At 34.6% G+C, this 17,936-nt stretch overlaps 9 protein-coding genes across 9 annotated transcripts; 5 read left to right on the forward strand and 4 right to left on the reverse strand.

Moving 5' to 3' along the window:
- Positions 1-120: 120 nt before the first annotated feature.
- Positions 121-1,509, forward strand: MPE1 (cleavage polyadenylation factor subunit MPE1; the record flags this gene model as incomplete). Its single annotated transcript, XM_003668930.1, has 1 exon — positions 121-1,509. The coding sequence occupies one exon, from the start codon at positions 121-123 to the stop codon at positions 1,507-1,509; it is 1,389 nt and encodes a 462-aa protein (XP_003668978.1).
- A 121-nt stretch (positions 1,510-1,630) lies between these two features.
- Positions 1,631-3,064, reverse strand: YMD8 (Ymd8p; the record flags this gene model as incomplete). Its single annotated transcript, XM_003668931.1, has 1 exon — positions 1,631-3,064. One exon carries the CDS (start codon positions 3,062-3,064, stop codon positions 1,631-1,633), a length of 1,434 nt encoding a protein of 477 aa, XP_003668979.1.
- Positions 3,065-3,693: 629 nt separating this feature from the next.
- LFT1 (Lft1p) lies at positions 3,694-5,103 on the reverse strand (the record flags this gene model as incomplete). Its single annotated transcript, XM_003668932.1, has 1 exon — positions 3,694-5,103. One exon carries the CDS (start codon positions 5,101-5,103, stop codon positions 3,694-3,696), a length of 1,410 nt encoding a protein of 469 aa, XP_003668980.1.
- Positions 5,104-5,382: 279 nt separating this feature from the next.
- CGI121 (Cgi121p) lies at positions 5,383-5,916 on the forward strand (the record flags this gene model as incomplete). Its single annotated transcript, XM_003668933.1, has 1 exon — positions 5,383-5,916. One exon carries the CDS (start codon positions 5,383-5,385, stop codon positions 5,914-5,916), a length of 534 nt encoding a protein of 177 aa, XP_003668981.1.
- Positions 5,917-6,090: 174 nt separating this feature from the next.
- On the reverse strand, positions 6,091-8,451 carry AMD1 (AMP deaminase; the record flags this gene model as incomplete). Its single annotated transcript, XM_003668934.1, has 1 exon — positions 6,091-8,451. The coding sequence occupies one exon, from the start codon at positions 8,449-8,451 to the stop codon at positions 6,091-6,093; it is 2,361 nt and encodes a 786-aa protein (XP_003668982.1).
- Positions 8,452-9,135: 684 nt separating this feature from the next.
- Positions 9,136-12,390, forward strand: SRC1 (Src1p; the record flags this gene model as incomplete). The annotated part of the gene is made up of 1 exon (XM_003668935.1): positions 9,136-12,390. One exon carries the CDS (start codon positions 9,136-9,138, stop codon positions 12,388-12,390), a length of 3,255 nt encoding a protein of 1,084 aa, XP_003668983.1.
- Positions 12,391-12,878: 488 nt separating this feature from the next.
- On the reverse strand, positions 12,879-14,285 carry RAD52 (recombinase RAD52; the record flags this gene model as incomplete). The annotated part of the gene is made up of 1 exon (XM_003668936.1): positions 12,879-14,285. One exon carries the CDS (start codon positions 14,283-14,285, stop codon positions 12,879-12,881), a length of 1,407 nt encoding a protein of 468 aa, XP_003668984.1.
- A 71-nt stretch (positions 14,286-14,356) lies between these two features.
- Positions 14,357-16,615, forward strand: NDC1 (Ndc1p; the record flags this gene model as incomplete). The annotated part of the gene is made up of 1 exon (XM_003668937.1): positions 14,357-16,615. The coding sequence occupies one exon, from the start codon at positions 14,357-14,359 to the stop codon at positions 16,613-16,615; it is 2,259 nt and encodes a 752-aa protein (XP_003668985.1).
- A 412-nt stretch (positions 16,616-17,027) lies between these two features.
- On the forward strand, positions 17,028-17,531 carry RCF1 (respiratory supercomplex assembly factor RCF1; the record flags this gene model as incomplete). The annotated part of the gene is made up of 1 exon (XM_003668938.1): positions 17,028-17,531. One exon carries the CDS (start codon positions 17,028-17,030, stop codon positions 17,529-17,531), a length of 504 nt encoding a protein of 167 aa, XP_003668986.1.
- Between the last annotated feature and the right edge of the window lie 405 nt (positions 17,532-17,936).

The raw sequence follows: 17,936 nt of genomic DNA on the forward strand, positions 1-17,936 counted from the left end.
CTTGTATAATATACATATATATATATATATATATATCAACACCTGCCTATGTATGAAGAAGACGGCATACCTTAGCAAAAGGACTTGTTAATACCAATACGATAACTATACCCTACCATAATGAGTAGTACAATATTCTATAAATTCAAATCACAAAGAAACACCTCAAGAATCCTCTTCGATGGTACAGGTCTAACAGTCTTCGACCTAAAAAGAGAAATAATTCAAGAAAACAAACTGGGTGACGGTACAGATTTCCAACTAAGAATATATAATCCAGACACGAATGATGAATATGAAGATGATCAAGAAGTAATTCCAAGATCCACAAGTGTTACAGTACGTAGATCACCTTCTTTAAAAAGCTCATCTGTTCATAATCGGAATAAACCACAGAGCCATAATTCAATGGTCATTGGGAACGCAACAAGATATGTAACAGGTAAACCTAGAGTCTTCGCCAACACATCAAAGAAACCTGAACGATCTTCTGCAGCAACACCAGCAGCAGTCAGCGGTGTCACTGAAGAAGAACGAATTGCTAATATGTTTGCTAATCAGGAAAATCAATGGGAACAAACACAACAAGCAATGTCTGATGCAACTCCAATATTCCATCGTTCTAATAATGCAGCAGCAACTTCAAATGCTGATAATGAAGGACCTCCACCTCCAGGGTATATGTGTTATAGATGTGGTGCTAGAGATCATTGGATTAAGAATTGTCCCACTAATACCGATCCTAATTTTGAAGGTAAGAGAATAAAAAGAACCACAGGTATTCCTAAGAAATTTTTGAAGACGGTGGATATTGATCCTGAAAAGATGAGTGCAGAGGAAATGGCTCAAAGGAAAATTATGATCACTGATGAGGGGACTTTCGTAGTTCAAATAGCAGATGAACATTCATGGGAAAATTATCAGAGGAAACAACAGAATAGATTGATTGATGGAGAGGATTCTATATGGGAAAAGGATCATTTTAAAGATTTACCAGATACATTGAAATGTCCTATAACAGGAGGATTATTGAGCTCACCCGTAAAGACTAGCAATTGTTGTAATGTCGATTTCTCCAAAAAGGCAATTGAGGACACTCTAGTGGAAAGTGATTTTGTATGTCCAAATTGTGGGAAAGAAGACATCTTATTGGATTCATTGATAGATGATGAAGATAAAAAGAAAGAGGTGGAAGAATTTTTAAAAGAACATGCAGATGAAAAAAAGAAGGGTCAAGATATATCGCCTAGTTCCGGTACGGTCGATGGCGCAGATAATGTAGAAGATGTGCATGTTGATAAGAAAATAAAATTGACTCCAAATGGGGCCCCAATACTGCCTCCTCATATGCCAGTGCCACCATTTGGAATGCCATTCCCAATGTTCCCAATGCCGTTCATGCCACCTCCACCTCCACATATGATGCAAAATAATAAACAAAGTAATCCGCAATCACAAAACTCTAGTTCTACTCAACAATCAATGCCGTCACAGGTGCAGAGCAAATAAAAGAATGTGTTAAATGAATGAGACTAACGTCTAGATTGCATTACATAAATATGATATATAAACAATAGACTATGAGTAAATAAAATGTTATGAAATTAATATTGAAGTACTAGAAAGTGTATCATACTTTGTTTTCACTTGGAGTTGCGATGGCATCTGGTAATTTGTTTGAAACAACATAATGCAATTCATATTCTTGTAAGACAGAATCTGTCGTTATGGAATATGGGACAAACTCAGCTTCTTCTTGATTACTCGTTTCCCCTTCATCGTCCTCTTCAATAAATGAATCACTAGCATATTGTTCGGTCATGCTATTGTCATTAGCATTCGTATCATCTACATTATCATTGCCAATATGTTCATATTTTTGTTCAATTTTCTGTTTATACCTGAAATAATTATAATATGAAACATCCAAAAGGACAATTGTCATACCAATCCAATTATATATTCCACTTAATCTTTCTCCCAAGACAATCATACTAAATATAATAGTTAACACTTCTTTAATTATACCCGCAATGGACATAGTTAGAACTTTTGTATGTTGTAAAATTCCAAATTCACAATACGTCAATATGAATACGCATATTCCCGGTATAATCAATAATATGAAACCTTTACATATCGAGAATTTTGTTATGGTATCATTGACACCGGGCGATACTTTGAAAAGATTTGATTGAAATATTCCAGGGAACGGTTTTTCAATGATTAATGCTGTTATGAATAACGTTATACCCATTATTGGAGCCAATTGATAAATGGTATACATAGGATGCGTTTTCCTTTTCTTCAACGATGATGTTACTCTCTGCTGTATCCGCAGATCGGATACTTCAGAAGTTTGATTGGATGAAGACCTTGATTCGATGGAAGGCTCTGGTTTGTTCCTCAGTATTAATTGTGTGTATACCCATCTTAACCCAGATAGACAAGCAGCTGCCAATACTAGAAATGCTCCAAATATTAGAGCGGAATAATCATCAATTTCATCGTTACTAGTTGAATTTGGTTTATAAACCATCATTACGACACCGATGAACATAATGGATACAATCATTGATAATTTCCAATGAAATTTTTCAATTTTGAAAATACAACTGAATAAAAGGACAAATGCGATACTTGATGACTTTATAGTCGTATATATTGTCAATGGGACAAATTTAAATGATACGTTACTGAATCCGATATCACCTGCTGTTGCAACTGCTGTTGGGATCAAATATTTCAAATAAAATTTCCAATCATTTTTATGTTCATTAGTAGTAGTAGTCGTCGTCGTCGTCGTTGGAGCTGGAGCTGGAGCTGATGCTCTCGGTATATTTTCCATATCATCTAATGATATTTTTGGCCTCTTATTAAAGTTTTCAATCTTAATGTATATGAATGCTAATATCCATAAAATCGTTTGGTGGAACACTGTTACCAGAATTGGGTATGATACACCCAATCCATTTTTAGGATCAAACATCCATTTATTATATAGTGATAATGCGATTGCGCTGAAATACCATCCAGCAATATATATCAATGTTATTGTTTTCATATTGTTGTTATGTTATAACCTTTTTTAGTATGTATTATTATTACAGGGTACTCAAAAGAGATGTAAATGTATATTTTTAATGATCGGCAAAGGAGCAAATAGTGTCTCTTGCAACAGAGAATGGTATCTGTTGTAATGATTGTTGTGAATATGAAGAGAAAAGAAGGTCTTCGAAACAGTGTAGGGGTGAGAACTACAGGAAATAATTCACTTGATTTCAAGGTGCAGTTACCTATGCATGTAGTCAACTGAAAATCTATAGAAAAACTTGGGAATTTCGAGAAGAACAAATTTTAAATTTAACCTGGTCAATTACTTGAAGAAACAAACAGGTAAACCTGGTATAAGTGTCTTTAATAATAGTTTGATTGGTACCCATCCAAAGTAAATCCATAACGTTACATGTAAATCGTTTAGCTTAGTTTAGTTTAGTTAATTAAGAACACGCGAAATATTTTTTTCAATATGGCGCAGGGCTGTTACCCGTCTCACGTTATAGCTATGGCGCCATTATGAGTAAAACCAGAACCATCACTATCAATGGAACCATGGAACCATCACTGTGGAATCATGATAGTATATGATTGATGGCCCGATGGATGGATTCAATCAAGCAATGTGTTGCAATTTTATCTTTTCTTGGGTTGCAAGGGCGTAAAATCAGATATACTGTTGATTCGAGTGTCTAGATTATGTGAAATGGGGAATATGGGTTTCGTTGGCTTCGATGGAGGACTAGCTGTCTCTGTCAGGGTCGGTGTCTCGGAAGGAGAGTTATACTTCGTGGAACCAAATGAAATCGTCTCACTATTAGGCAGTGAGGGTGACTCTAGACTTTCTTGTACATTATTTACATTCGATGCCACAGTTCCTTGTTCAAAGTCACCAAAATCATCTTCGCTTCCGCTTTCACTAGCGTCATCTTTCTTGCCTTCACCGTCATATCCATCATCCACAGCATTTTCTTCTTTTGAGTTCTCTAATTCACTCACGTTATCGCTGATGCGAGGTTCCTGTCTCATAATATGTGGTTTAACGTCACTATTTGGTTCATTGAATGACTGACCCTCGCTATTGAAAATAACATTTTCTGAATCGTCATTTTCTGCAAGAGCAAAAACTGGAACACTCCCATTTTTAGCCTTCTCTGGGGATTTTTCTTTTTTATCTTTCGTATGCCGACTACCCTTACTTTCATTCTTCTTCTTACTATGGCTACTCCAAAACCAAAAACTACTTTTCCCCTTGGATTTATGCTTCGTCCTCTTGTGGTCGATTCCATCCTTATCAGCATTCTTTGTATGTGAAATTCCTCTTGGAACAAATTTTTGCAAAGGGTCAATCTTAAATGTGGATTCCCCGAATACAGATGTATTTTTGTCAGTATCCTGACTTCCAACAGAGTAGACATTGGTAGATGAATTAGTCATGATTAAGATATTATTAGAATCTTGTCGTTTCCCCTGAATGGTATTATACATTTCAGAAGAGGACAAATCCCGCTCTCGGACTATTTCCTTAAGACCAATACTTGCTAATTTAAATAATTTTTGGTTTGTACTTTCCTCCTTCCTCTCTTTCTGAGGCTGTCGTGATACATCTTCTTCATCCTCTGCTTCTTCTTTTCCTTTCGCTTGTTTTGTTTTTAGTAGTTTATTACTCGTAGTCGTCCCCTTATTACTCCATGCAAATAATACTGGTGTATCAATGGGAAGAGCCATTGATATATTATTACCACTTTGGAAATTACTTGCGTATTTTTCTTCTTCCAACCATTCCTCTCCAATATCATAACATTTATTAATAATAGGATTATCTCTTCTATACCACGATCGTGTTGAGAAAGAATCCTGTGTTACATCATGATGTTGGAAAAGAAAACTCATTAATTTCCTACCTCCGCTGACTTCATCTAATAATTTATACAAACTGGCATCTTCCCCTTCGTTACAATCTTTAGGTTCAGTCTTGTCTTCATCAGATAGCATTTTTCTTTCAACGTCATTTGTATTAAATATATCAGCTAATAATTCTTCCATTATTGTGCTCCTGAAGTAAGTTAAAACTTGGTATATTAGCACCCCTTCTGTCCACTATAGTACACTTTTTGACCTCGATCGATCTGTACGTTTATAATCCATCTCTGTAAGCTATATGTTTTTGAAAGTTCTAAATTGTATTGTTTTAACAAAAACATATTATATTAATGGACTTGGCGCCTTTAATAGAAAAAAAAAAACATGATTTATAGTTTTAACTAACAATAATTCATAGAACTCTCGAGGACCGAACAGCTCTCAAGGGAAAACGCTCACATAATGACTTTAATCACTATCCCACAATTCCCAGAATACAACGTTTCAATCACGTTATTCAAAGACGTGACGAATTCCAAAGTTATACGATCTCATATTGCTGATTCCAAAATTGCATTCCTAGATGCGAAATTAATCGTATCTACAGAACAAGTATACAGTGCCATATACAAAGCATTAATTGAAAATAAATATAATAGGTTGAGAACTAAGACTATCCTTTCTGAATGTTTGTTTTGTTTAAGTCCTACTTCCAATATTGGCGATGCCTTTAAGAAATTCGGTATTAAAGATGATTCAAAAAATGTTATTTGTTTGAAAGTTTTGAGTAATGGTGAATCACTTGATGACGTTAATAAAGAGGTGCTTGATGTGGTTGATGGTACTATGATCGAATTCAATGATGATAATTTAAAGGATATGTATGATGTAACGTTAGTTAGAAAGATCTATAAGTTGGAAAAGGATTTTCAACCTGCAACAACTACAGAGCTATCACGGGCATTGGTAAATGCTATTCAAATTAGAGGTCTATGAACATTCGATCATCGTAGAGGTTGAGGATTATAGTATGAGTATATTATTTATTAATAATTATGTTATAAAAGGAGGATAGAATAGATATATACATATATATATATATAAACTTTGATTTTGATATAAAGAATGGATACAGACAAGTATAGGTATTCTTCTATGGATATTCTTGCATTATTTATTCCTGAAATTTGCAAAATGATTAACTAACTCCAATTCAGTAGATAATGTATCATATCTATAATTGATTCTAATATCCGGGACGTTGGTCTTAACGACATCATTCCCTTCAACACCTGGACGATTGAAATTTTTACCAATCCAATGTTCCTTAATTTGAGCTTCCCAACCACTTTGTAAAACAGAATTCCTTGCTAATTCACACATATCCACATTTGATAACTTATAAATTTGGGCTGCTACTGAATATTCTTCAATTAATGGTTCTCTAGTATATGAGAATTGTAGAGGATCATCCGTAGATAATGAAACATTCAAACCTCTCTTAAAATATCTTGGGAATGGATTCTTATCATACGTCAAAAACAATGCATTGTTTGATAGTGGTGACATAGCAATAGGTACTTGATCAAGATAATATAAATATTGAACAAAGGGAACTTTTCTCAATAAGATACCATGGGAAATACCTTGTGCTAGCAAATATGAAGAGACTAAATGTTCAGGATCACCTGCTTCACCACAATGAGGTCTTAAAACCAGAGTATTAAACCCACGTTTGGCTCTCCATTGGTTTAATGAAGCCATACTTGCATATTGATAATACAAGTAATAAGAATATGGTGGATTTTGTGGAGCCTCCCATAAAGATGGTTTTGGATACTTTCTATGGAAACGACGGTCTACTTTAGATTCATCATCCACTGAATCAAACCCAATGACTCTTTGTAAAAAGACATGTAATTTTGGATGAGATTTTGGGTTCTTAGTTACTTCAAATAATGGTTGGAAAATATTTCTACAAATATCTTGAAAATTGTTAACAATCCCTGATTTATGATAGATATCATATAGACGAGGAATTTGAATTAGCCAACGAATATTGTGAGAGATTATTTTATTATCAACTATCCAACCGGCTAATTTATCCCATTCATCAATGGATCTACCATAAATTGAAATTCTATATTCACAATTTTGATATTTGGAATTTTCTAAATCTGATAATACTTGTTTAGTAATATCGGCCAAATATTTCCCCTTAATATAATTATCTGTCTTTAAGAAGATTTCTCTTAAACGTGATTCACCAATTGGATTATATTTCAAATTAAACTTGTCGAATCTATGGAATGTATCCTTATGAGCATGCATATCTAAAGTATCGATAGATAAATCATAACCAGTCAAATTTAAAGATTGGAAAACTTCGGCTAATGTCAAGACTTTACCATCTCTAAAGATCACCTTTTCATCTTTAGAATGTCTCAGTTTATGCTTTATGAAACGTAATAAATGTTTTTGATTCATACATGCAGAATGATGAACGTGAGTATCCACTTTTCTAACATTATAGAAATCTCTATGAGGATTCCTCTTTGAGACAGTTGTTTCTTGATATTCATTCAATAGGTAATATAAATTCCAACGTGCTTCTAAATATTGTAATCTTCTAAACGCAAATGATTTCGCAGGACCATCGGAGGAAATAGTAATCATTTTCTCTAAATCTAAATAATAATCACGCAATGTGGGAATTTCAGCAATCTTAGAGTCTTTATCACCACTTTTATGAACAAAATAAGAATCATCATCATTGACATCGAAATCCCAATCTAAATCTTCGCCTGGAATTTCACATTTATCAAAATCAAACACTTCCATATCTGGCTTATTTACCACATTTATAACAGTCTTAGTCTCCGCATTATAAGATGGCTTAGGTGGAGGGGGATAAACTTCCCAATCAGGTTTATTTTTCGGATTTTGACTTGGGTTTTGACACGATAAAGTTTGATACTTGGCCCTTAAATTTCTACAATCAGTAACATTAGAATAGAGTCCAATTAATTCTGGAGATGGAGAATCCAAGAACTGTTGAGCTGCATCATCAGCTAACATCCCCATCTTGTATGCATAACTATCCTTTTTGTTGCTATCATCTACCCATGTATTTCTTAGAGGATCAGGGATTGTATGTTGAGCACTAGTAGATAAAGTTCTTGATTTCTTTGCGGATCCATCAAGGTTTGTAGAATGTAGAGGTTGATCATAGATGACTGAGTTTGCAGGGATGGAACCATCAGTAGCTAGTTGTTTCAAATTGTGTTCATTCAATTGTTGTTCCTCATGGTAAGAATAGTTGGCGTCGTTACCGGACATAAAGTCATCCTGACTCTCAATATTATCCCTTGAAGTTTGTAAAGCTAATCTATTTGCGACATTCTTTCTATCAACTTTCCTTGAATCATTGTTTAGTGCTAAATTAGAGTAATTTGGGTTCAGTTCATCGTTAGAAGGTGTTACTTCTAAAGATAGATCAGAAAAGTTTTGAGATGTTTGATCAAGATTCATTTTTGATTCGCGTTCCTAATTCTGATTGTTGTTTTTTTGAGTCAGCAGAAGATGGAAGTTAATTAATGGACTTATTATATCAAAGCTTGCTGGACTGTTCACGTAGTAGTTGATTATTGATTGTTCAAAAGGGGTGGAATGGCAAGAGATCGTTCTAGCTGCACTAATTAGCCAAATTATGTTCTTATATATTAGCAAAAGTTAATAAATACTCAAATCTTTTTTAAAGGTAAAGTAACAATTTTAATTTAAAAAAAATAAAAAAAAAAAAAGGAAATTAACCCTAGGTCATTTTTGTTTAGGGTCCTGTAAGGTAAATTTCCCAATTTCTATAGGGTAAATTTGAATTTTGTATAGGGTTAACAAAACCCCCACTTTACAGGGTATTCTTAGGGTTTGTACCTTTTCCCCTTTTGTTTACTTTTTACCGTTTTGAGATCCTCAATAAGAAGAGGAAGAGAATATTCCACAAGAATGATTTATGGTTTTCATTTAATTATGTATGACATCTGAAGGTGATGGGGACATTGACGACGACAAGGACAATAATTTTAAAACATACAGCAAGAAAGTTGGTTATAAAGTATACAATCACCCTTGCTTAAAAACTTAACCATAATAAAAACAACACTATTTCGAAAAGAAAACAAAAAAATAATAGAATAGCGGCCAACTTCGCATAAAATGAATTCAGATACTGATTATCTAAAACCCGGATTCAATTTTAAAAAGTTGAGAGTACCTGACTTAAGAAGAATATTAACAGAAAATCATGTTACTTATTTATCTAGCTCTAAGAAGAGTGACTTATTAAAGCTTTTTAAAGAGAATATAGAACCTCGTCTTCCAGAACTAAGGGAGATCCATTTACATGCCCAACCAAGTAGTGAAGGGATCATTGATACCAATCATACCAGTGGTAGAAATACATCTACGTCCCAAAGTCCAGATATTCGTTCATCAAAACACGGCCTAGTATGGCAAGCTGATTCAGATTCCAACTTGAACTCAGATTCTTCGGACTCAGATTCAGATTCATTGACATCATTTGCAAGCCAAATTAAAAGTAAAGGTTCAATAACCCCTAAACCAAAGAAAAGGAAAATTGGTATTCCAAATGATGGAACCCCAATTGTCAATAAAGTATCGAAAAAGAGTCCATCCAAATCTCCTAATAAGTCTACTTCAATAAATAATTTCGATCTGTCATCGGGTTCTGATTCTGAAACTATTGAAGGTCTTTCAATAAATAGAAGTCATCCTCATATTAGCCCTAATAAAGGAATTGAAGGGTTTTTCCATCAGGAGAACAAAAATGCCGGCTCAAATGATGAAGATCCCAATAAACTGAAAGAAGCAGCAGCTCACGTGAAACCATTAGCGAAACTAATCAAGAATAACGAGAAGAAGAAGAACATAGTACGTACATATTCTAGTTTTTCTTCTGACGATTCAGATATTGAATTAGAGTACCAAAAGGCAAAGAGGTTGGTTTCAGGTTCTAACGATAATACGAATGATGAATCGTCATCATTCCAGAAGGAAAAAGATACTTCTAATAGAGCAAGTACCCCTACAATGGATCAACAGATTATTGAAATATTGGAATCCGATGAAGAAGAAGAAGAAGATGTTGGTTCGAATAATACAGAAAAATCTTTAGAAACTGAAAGTCCAAATATTCAACCGATAGAATCTCCACCTAAAAAACAAACAGTGAACACCACAAGAAGTATACTACCCAAGCAAGAACCATCGTCTGAAAATGCAACTCCCATCAAACAAAAAGAAATCGGAAGTGAAGAAAATGATGCTGATGTTAATGATAATACAAATATTTCGTCTAGTGAGGAAGAGTCATCGTCTAAAAGTGTAACTCAAAGAATTACAACTCCAGAATTACCAACTGCAGAAGATGTTCAGGAAAGCGAAGATCGTGTAGAAGAATTGGATAAAATATTAAATGAAGAGAAAACAGACACAAACAATGATTTCAATAAAACCACCAATCAAGAGCTTATTAAAGAGCAAGTAAGTCCTACGTCGAAAGTTAAAGAAACACAAATGGTGTCGTCGCTTGGAGAAAAAAACACTTCCACGCCATCTTCTTCTAAAGGGGAGCCAGCTACACAACGGTTCCCATCACATACAAAGAACCATGGTTCTCCTCGTATTAAAACTCCTAGTAAAGATGTTATCAAACGCTCTCCAATATTCAAAGCTTATAAACTCGCTTCTCCAAAGATTTCAAAGAAAGCCCCATTTTCTGATAAACCGCACATTTCGAACCAACAAAATAGCATAGTAAAACCAATAAAGCGTGATGCGCTTCCTAAAGTAGATATCACACAACCTATAGTATCATTAGCTGATACCAGTACAACTACTAAAGAAACCTCTAGTCAAAAACATCCCTTATCACAAGATGAACTAGAAGAATTATCTGAAATGTTATCATCTACTGATGGTGAATTGGAAAAAGATTTAGAACCTGAAGATAATGACATAAATATGGAAGAAACCGAAAGAAGTACCCAATCTGAAAATGAGACTGTCTCGTCATCCCCTCTAGAAACTGAAAAGGTAGCTATCACAAAGAATGGGAAGAGAGCGCTAGAATCTGACGATGTAGAAGAAATAAAGCAAGTTCCAAAAAAGAAAAGAAGAGTCATTGTAGGCATTAAGAAAATTTTAAAAACGTTATGCAGTCTCTTAAAGAAAATCATTCTTTTACTCCTATTGATTATACCTGTAATAATTGCATTATGGTATAGAGAACAAAGAATTATGGTAGGTTATTGTGGTACTGAAGTAGATAATAGGCCCAGTTTAATTATGAGGAACGTTGATTATCCATATGCATACGAAATTGACTCCGCTTTACAAACATACCTGAAACCAGAATGTTTGCCCTGTCCTGAAAACGCCATTTGTTATTCAAATATGGAAATGAAGTGTAGACCCAAATATAGATTAGTTGAATCGAGATGGAATTTATTTGGATTACTACCCGTTAGTGCATCTTGTCAAAGGGATGATCAAAGAGATCAATTGGTTTCTGAAGTGGTTAAAAAAAGTTTGGAGTTTTTAAGAACAAAGAACGCCCAAATAGAATGTGGTAGAAGTACTGATGATATCGGAAGTGGATTATCCGAAGAAGAATTATATGAAATATTCAACGAAGCCCGTGTGCCTTGGATTGATGATGACGAATTTAATGATATTTGGAATCAAGTTATTTCAAACTTAAAGGAAGAACCTGAAGTTATTTGGAGGCAAGTGAGTACTAATTTTTTTTTTAATGCTTTTTCAATAGAACGGCCTAAGAACAACAATACTAACATTTTTTATTTAAATTACAGAACGATGACACGAAGTTTGCAAAGGATACCGCCAATGACTCAAGCACAGCCAATGATAATAAAGGGAAGAAAAGATATCTTCACCAAAATTCCCAAGAGCAAAAAAGAGAAGGGGACTTTTCGATCGACATCCACGAAGCACGTCAGCGTCAAGTGCAAATTCCAATGGGAAATCTATGAAACGTATCGAAGAAATAGATACTTGATATGGACAGGTTTATCGACAGCCACGCTAGCTAAGATAGTTGAAAAAAAGTTGAAAAACTATTTTGAAGAAAAGGCTAAAATTGTAACGGTTACAAGAGACGTTTTGAAGAGATTACAAAAAGTTAAGAAACAGGGATCTAACCCTCCGTATTTAAGTTCCATCCAATTGAGGGACATCTTTTTGGCTGACGTAGTCGATTTTAAAAGAAAGGCCTACCTTTGGAAGCACGTTGAAAAGAATTTAGAGCATAATAACAGTAATATTAAATCGACATTGATGGAGATTCATGGTGATATTATGAAATGTTGGGAATGGATTGGTCCATTAGATACAGAAGATGAAGAGGAAGAACATGAAAATCTTGCTTAACAAACTGCCTTACCTATTATGATATATTTATTTATTTATTATTATCATTATTTATTAAACCTCTGTAGCGTACTCAACATGAACAAACCAACGACAACTATTTTTAGTAACCAATTATACCAACCAAAGAATGAATTGGTGTATTACCAAAGAGTTGTACTAAGCGATCGATCGATTTTAACCTGACATTAATGTTCCAGGTACAAGGTTTGATTGAACTGCTAAAATTACAATGTGCAGACAACACTACAAAGTGAGAGTTCGTGGGTTTGAGTACAGTTGGAAAAGGTTTTAGCGACAATTTGAGGTTTTCTCGATCAATACTTACAAATCTCCGTTCACGGATGGATTTCTTTTAATATATATATATATATCACTTGAGTGATTAAACGAAACGCTAATGGCTTGAATTAACATTTTTATCCAGCATAGGGATAAATTATGATTATGTACTTGAATATATGCATCATGTAAATATGGGGTGCCAGCTAAGGAGTCGGTTTTCTCATTTGTAAAGGATTGATTTTAGGTCTCCCGATTTCTCTTCTCATACTTTTAGAACTGTTGGCCGACATTGTAGAAGAGAGAGCTGGATTTGGATGTATGACTTTGGAAGGAGGTGCAAATCTGGAGGTTTGCGCAGTAGTGCTCGGTTTTTGAGTGGTTTGATTCGTCACAAATGCATGCTGCTGGCTACTAGGCTTTGCCGTTGTTGTAGAGGATTCGGGTGACTCAGTTTGTTGGTGATTTGTCGTGTTTGAATCGAGTTGTTTCCCTTTTGGAGCAAACTTTTGGTATAATTCCTCTCTTGAAGGACTAACTCCTTTTTCTTTTAAAGTATCTGCTGGTACATGTTTTGAGGTCGTTTGATCAATTGTGTGTTTTATTGATTGCGCTTGATATTTTGGATCAAATATGCTGTCATCAGTGACTTGAGCTTTATTTTGCAAAGTAGTAGCTGCCTTAGCTGTTACAAAAGTCACAGGTTCGTTGATAATTGGGCCCCTACTGGCAGGGGGCACCAATGGTACCTCCATTGTATCTTTTAATACCTGGTCTTCTTCGTTATCCATTAAATCATCATCTTGAAAATCATCACTGAACATAAATGAATCATCTAAAAGGTCATCTTGTTCTGACTTCGCAGTTGTCGGGGGAACATTTTCGCCAGCAGGTCCTGTCTTCGGAGGCTCACTCATAGATGTATTTTGTTTATTCTGCTGATCGATGGAGGCAGCGTTCCTAATTGGTCTGTTAGTTTGTTGTGGAGTTTCAATAGGAATATTATTATGTGGCACACCTATCTTTCCAATTTGGCGTCGTTTTGTAGGTACCGCTGAATCTGATGCGTCCATTGTGTTTGATCTTGAGTTCTCACTGATTTCATCAGAAGGTCTAAACAGATTTCCCTCATCAAAATCGGGTGGATCAAATTTGACTTTATCGATCTTGGAAAGGAAATCTTTATCATATAAACAATTTCCTAACGCATTCCCAAATCCCCTTAGTGCTCTCTTGAGAGCATCTGTGACAGCTGATTTCTTAGCCCTTTCGAAGGCAGCTGGCTTCCTACGTTCATTCTCTACAGTACCATATCCTATATCTTCTCGGTATGTCCCATTTGCCAAAGTAACACGCACTATAGCTGTACACCCTATACTAAATTTCCCTTGTCTTTCATCTAAGAAGTCTATAGTGACATTTTTAACTTCTGTAGACCATCCATTATATCCAAAAATTTGATTAGCTAGATTAATGGCTCTCCAACCTTCAATATATGCCACTCTACTAGAGCCAAACCCAATTCTTTTGGAGATGTATTCTGGACCTAACTTTTTATCTAATTTTGCCTGTATTTCTTCATTAACCAAACTTGTTGGTTTTTTTTCTTCCATTTTATGTAATAGTAATACCAGGTAGCCTCCTATGGTTCTTTAGATTATAAATAAGGTCACTTAGGTCCACGATGGCAAAAGCTAATCTCCACTCCACTTTGTTCAAATTATGGCGAAGTGTCAAATTATTTATGTTTCTTCTAACTTTCGCGATCCGAATCATCGAAGAATTTTACTTTCCTTGTAATTCGTCTTTTATGAAGAAGACCTTGATGATATCTTCTCACAGTCTAAGAAGGCACTATAAAGGAGAACTACTGCAATTGCTAGATATCAATCTGGATATTCAATACGAAAGGACAGGAGAAGTATTAATTATTATGCAGAGACAAAAACCACTGCTTTCCAACACGAGGTATTCTTATCATGCAATATTCAGCGACATCTGCAAGACGCGTTTCAGTCATTTGGTAACCAGATTATTCTTCGTTACTACGTTGCTACAAACACTTCTCATTACTATCTTGTCTAGTCCTCAGTCGTTTGCATGGGAGAGAGTTCTTTTATTTTTCCCAAGGTTTCTATTCATTTATATTGTATCCATAAGCATTATAATCACAAGGAAAAATTATTTACACGTTGAATCCATTGGATATTCTAATTGGTATACTACTATATTTGGGCAATTGTGCTCAACTAGATTCGTTGTGTACCAATTTATTTACTGCGTGGGTACATTTGCCATTGCTCTGGCATTGGGAGATTGTTTCCAAATTTCCTCTTTATCAAGAAACTCTGCCTCATTACATAAACTATACGTTTGGTTACTCATTCCAACATTGTACAATTTACAGCATAATATATTTGACCAGGATAAAATTTCATTTCCCTTTGAAAGTCAAATTCAATTACCTCAGCAATATATCAGTAGGAGTTTACGTCATCTGGTTATCAAATCATTGATAATGACTATAACTTTGCCTATAATGGTCCCAATTTTATCTTTGATTTTACCGTTTAATATTGTTCCAAGAGGTCTAATACTGATTGGTTTCATTTCCAATTTAAAGTTAGCAATATTATCGTTCTGGATTTTTATGAATTTTGAATTTATCAACGTTGCATTTTCTGCTCATATGTCAATTGGATGTTTACATAAGGGTAAACCAATTTCATCATTGTCTCCAAATTCCATGGAAATTTTGTTAGATGGCTTAAGTTCCAAGAGGGCATTTACAAAATTAACTGCATTCCAAGAATTAGCATACAGAGCTACTTCAAGTGATAGTTCGTTAAGGTTACCATTGTATAAACCTAATTTTAAAGATTCAAATCTATGGCCATTAATATTAAGAGAATGTTTATTGGTAATTCAAAATACAAATGAATCTGTTACTGGTTATCTAAGAAATATCGAAATTCAATCTAGTGTGAATCAACCAAAGACCATGTTGGCCACTAGTAATAGTAATCTTGGTGATAAGTCATTATTTGATAGGCAAAGGCAAGAAGAAATAATAAGAAATGAAATGATATTTGGTAATGCTCCATCACCAAACATGCTTAAATACGAATCATTACAAAATGTACCAATGCCACTTCCATCAAGAATGGCAACTACATCATCCCGTCACCGTATGCCATTAAGAGATGAGAATGTTTTATTGACACCTCCACCAGCACATGGTTCAAGGGGACGTCGTTTCCAACCATCATCATCACCGTCGATTTATCAACGTAGTCCATCAAACGTACCCACACATCCTTTCAATGAACCGATCTTAACACATAGTACAGGACTTACAAGATTCTTCCATTTCATTGTCAATACTATCAAATCATCATTAAGTTCATTTTTCTTCCCATCAATCACACCATCATCCTCATCATCATCTAATGCAGAGAAGACGATACCGCATTTATCATTTTTCAGCATGTTTTGCACATCAAAGAAGAATGAAGCAGACAAATTAGTCCCATTACCAATTTGTCATGCTGAAAGTGTGATATCATTGATGGCTTTATTAATTAATTCACTAGATGAATCACCAAGGGGTCCCGTTATTGCTTCTGTCGGTGACGTCTTAAGATCATTACAGTTATCTATTAATTGTTTAGGGAAGTTTACTGAATGGGAACCATCACCTTTTAAAGATGTAACGGCTATATATTCTGAAGGGGAAGAGCAAGAGCAAAAAATCAAAGAAGAAGTTGATGTTATTTCTGTGCTTTATAATTTGTCGATTAGTGCATTTTTGGAGATTGTATTGAAATACGATGATTTATTAAAGGATGTCAATTTGGATGAGGACGTAGTTAAGTTGACAAGATGGGTTCTTGAGATGTGTAATAACAGTACCTTCTTGGCACCTAGCAATGAAGAACTGTGATTCGCTAACATCATAGTAATCATTATCATACAAGTTATGAGAAAGGTATGCACATAAAACTGAAATCAAATTAACAAGATATCATAGGTAAGATTTGAGAGAGAATAAAGGCCATGGATAAGTACCAGTATGTATCTGTGTGTATAACTTGAATGAATTCTCACTGTTGAATTGTATACTAAAAATGTTATTAGTTTTCAAAAATACAAAATATTACAATAAGGCGAGGAAAAATAATACATTGTAATATAATATCTGTTAGATAATGTTTAAGGGGCCGAATTGTCAAGACCTTTTAATGTGGATGTTAAGTAAACATATATACCTTTAGGTTGGTCAAGAAGTAGCTTAATATATCAAAGTATAAGTATAAGGAATTGAACAGAATCATACATATATATTATACTGCAAGATGTCCAGTATACCATCAAGTTTTGATCCGAAAAGGGGAGAGGCCCTTGAATTAGAGGAAATGCCTATTTGGGATAAGATTGTTTTCCATTGTAAAAGGGAACCGTTAGTGCCCATTGGAGCATTATTAACCACTGGGGCAGTTATATTAGCTGCTCAAAATGTTAGAATCGGTAATCAAGTGAGAGCTCAACATTATTTCCGTTGGCGTGTAGGTTTACAGGGTGCCACTTTGGTCGCTTTAGTGACAGGGTCCTATTTGTATGGGACTACTTCTGCCAAGGCAATTAAGAGTAAAGAAGATGAGTTGAAAGAGAAGGCAAAGAGAAGAGAACAATTATGGATTCAAGAATTAGAGAGAAGAGATCAAGAGATCAAAGATCGTAGGTTGAAAGCAGAAGTGGCAAGAAAGAAAACGGTAGAGAGTGAAGAATCAATTAAGGATTTGGAAACAGAATTGGCTGATCTTGAGAGCAAACTTCATGGATCTTCTACTGGAAAGTGATTTCTGAATTTTTTTACTTCTTTATTTATTTATTTTTCTACCTATACTTTTGTAAATAGACCACCCTAAAGGCAAATTGGCACCAAAAAGACGACTTATTATGGAAATAGCTCTATCTTCAATTCACTGGAAATATCTAATTCAGTAGGATACATCTATAGTATAGCAATTGTCAGTAGAGAGACTTAACAGAAGTTGTCAACCGTTATCTTTTAAGGTGATCTGGTTCTCTCTATATAATTAAGAACAGCGCGGCAATTATAGTAATAGCAATATATATATATGTATAATTATAACTTCAAATGATAACTGCATAAGGTGGAGGTTGTTTTCAACTAGCATACACCAGATATTATTTCCTCCTAAAAGTAACTATTACTAACAGTAACAATAAAAAACAACTAA

Source organism: Naumovozyma dairenensis, chromosome 3 (genome assembly GCF_000227115.2).
Source record: "Naumovozyma dairenensis CBS 421 chromosome 3, complete genome".
In the NCBI taxonomy this organism is placed as follows: domain Eukaryota; kingdom Fungi; phylum Ascomycota; class Saccharomycetes; order Saccharomycetales; family Saccharomycetaceae; genus Naumovozyma; species Naumovozyma dairenensis.